General features: G+C 29.8%; 1 protein-coding gene across 1 annotated transcript in view; it reads right to left on the reverse strand.

Moving 5' to 3' along the window:
• Positions 1 to 2,618, reverse strand: part of LOC106464353 (uncharacterized MFS-type transporter YhjX-like) — a gene marked incomplete at its 5' end in the record, with an annotated part of 30,615 nt that overhangs the window by 8,900 nt on the left and 19,097 nt on the right. The window contains 2 exons of the mRNA XM_022392612.1: positions 1,190 to 1,399; positions 1,812 to 1,934. Coding sequence (XP_022248320.1) covers positions 1,190 to 1,399; positions 1,812 to 1,934 — 333 coding nt within the window. The remainder of the gene's footprint in view (positions 1 to 1,189; positions 1,400 to 1,811; positions 1,935 to 2,618) is intronic.

Here is a 2,618-nt window from a genome sequence, read left to right on the forward strand (position 1 = left end):
GATAGATATATACAAATGTATAATGTTATGAGACTTATAGATATGTTTAGACTAAATAGCTTAACAGATAAAATACAAAGTTTTGCTTAACAAACATTTGATAACTATCTGGACTTTATAAAGATTCCGCATGTGAAATCTGAAAATTTTCTAATGCATAAAAGTATTTTTAATTTTATAATGAAAATTACTTTGCCTGTTAGATATGCAACATGTGGAAAAAAAAGCATGAGAAAAACATTGCTTTACAAACCTTAAGACTTAATAACAAAAAAAATTGATATTTTGCATATGAAAGCATTGTAATGTTTACTGATAATCTGCCAACTTTCATTAAGATACACTTACTAATTTAAAAGTAATAACATGAAAACTATAACAAGCACAAAATGGTTATGAGGTCAGTCCCAGGGACTGAGCCCAAGGTGAAAGAGTTAACTGATGAATTATTACAATATTCTTATCATGATTTAAGTTCTCTGGAATAGAACCTTGATAACTAACTTAAATGAAAATTTATATGTTTTAGTGATTATTACTGAAGTCTTTTTCATGATGATGGCTTCTGAAAAGTAAGTAAAATCTGGCATGAAAAAAACAAACTGAATGCAGATGATAATCAGGGGTGAAAATAAGGTGAGGATTTCTGTGGCTGCATCTACCCGAAAATGTGTTTTAGCCATCCCTGTAGTCCCAATACCTAACAAAAAGCACTTAAGTTATTGTTAAAGCTGGTTCATTTTCTATATATATAATAGTATGTGGGCTATAAATATATATATATATGCATTTATTTAATTATACTCATTTGATAAATGTATAATAAATAACAGTTACAAATAAAATTACATACATATTAGTTTTGGTATTTTCACATTTAACTGTACCTTATACACATATGGGCCAAAAACAGCATCAGGGACTCCTAGGGTTCAGATATGGTCATCCGTAATTACAAAGTATTAACTAGAAGGAAGCCAGTTGAAATTAAGATTTTTTTTTTATTAAAATGTAGGTAATATACAAACAAATATTTATAAAACAAGATTTAAAAATAGGTATTACAGTCTAAACAAATACAAGTTTTTTCTATCACATAAGTATTTAACTTTAAGGAAAGCAATGTACTTTCCACAAAAAATATTGTATTAGAACATAGTGAAGGTGCACCACAAACTATTATACTTACAGGAGCTGTGAAAATCAGGCCATAGTTAGTTCCTGCATACAGAGGACCAAAAGTCTGAGCTGTTGTTGTTGGAAGCAGTACAAACAATCCAGAAAAAGTGAAGAAAATCAACAAAACCCAGACAGTAAACATGGCTTTCTCCCCTTGAGGAGTAGCAATGAAGCTCATCATCAGTGCACAAAGAAATCCACAGAGGAAAACCATACATGTCTATTATAAACAAAGATATAAAGTGTGTCAATATGCAATATGAAGCTTAAAGACCTACTGAATTTGAATAATGGAAAGTACGACAAGAAATGCATAATGTTATTAGCAAGTGACTTTTAAATGTTCTTCTACTGTTGCTGAGCTAGAAAATAATAAATCAGTTATTCAAACATTTTTCATTTATTCATCATTCTAGTTTATAGCATCAGCAGTGAAATACATTGCTGAACGTGAATATAATTACTTATGTATGCTCTTTGTTTATTTTAGTAATCCATTTGTCCACTATACTCTGAAATACACTACAGGTCTACAAATATGTTCAATATGCCTAATACATCAAACACAGAATCAATTATTTTTTACATAAAATTCATTATAACACCTTAAGATTCACTGTCAGATTTCATACTTTGTATGAAGTTTTGTCCTGCAAAGTTCCCCATAAAATCCGACCAACAGCATTAAAGACTGATGCTACAGAACCCACTGTTGCAAGAAAACGATCATCAGATATGAAAGTCTGTCCAAAAGCCTATAAGATGAAAAAAATAAGAAAACAAGAATTAATATTTGTACCATCTTTTAAAACATATGCAAGCGTGAGAGAGGATAAAATTATTTATGGCTCACTACATTGAGAAAAATGTATCATTATCTTTTATAATGAAGCAAATACAAATTTCTGGAAAATGAAAATCAGTTTTTTGTAAAGGTGAGTCAAAGTTCAAGTATTTATTCTGAATTGTTTCTTTGAATCCATAACATTTAACAGAATCTGATCAGACTTACCATATTTCTCAAATAAACCTTTCATCAGGATATATTCAAACTGTTTCAATGTATCTATGTCTGTGCTTATATAATTGTGAACAAAATAGCTCTATATTAGTTCTGCAAGTATTTAAGTACATATACATCATGAGCCACAGAACATCTACAAACAGTGAATACTCTACAACAATACGTTGTTGAAACATCTTTAAAAAATATATCCTTTTCACCCTCTTGGACAGTACAAGTGTACAAGAAACTTCATTCTTATAATTACATACATCCGTGTGTGTGTGTGTGTGTGTGTGTGTGTGTGTGTGTGTGTGTGTGTGTGTGTGTGTGTATACTACGTACTAATATACTCTACTAATTACTACAAATAAAAAGTAAAATTATTCTTCCTTACCTACTAGTAGTAAGTAACTACTACTTACCTAACTAAATA

This window comes from Limulus polyphemus, unplaced genomic scaffold (genome assembly GCF_000517525.1).
Source record: "Limulus polyphemus unplaced genomic scaffold, Limulus_polyphemus-2.1.2 Scaffold59, whole genome shotgun sequence".
In the NCBI taxonomy this organism is placed as follows: Eukaryota; Metazoa; Arthropoda; class Merostomata; order Xiphosura; family Limulidae; genus Limulus; species Limulus polyphemus.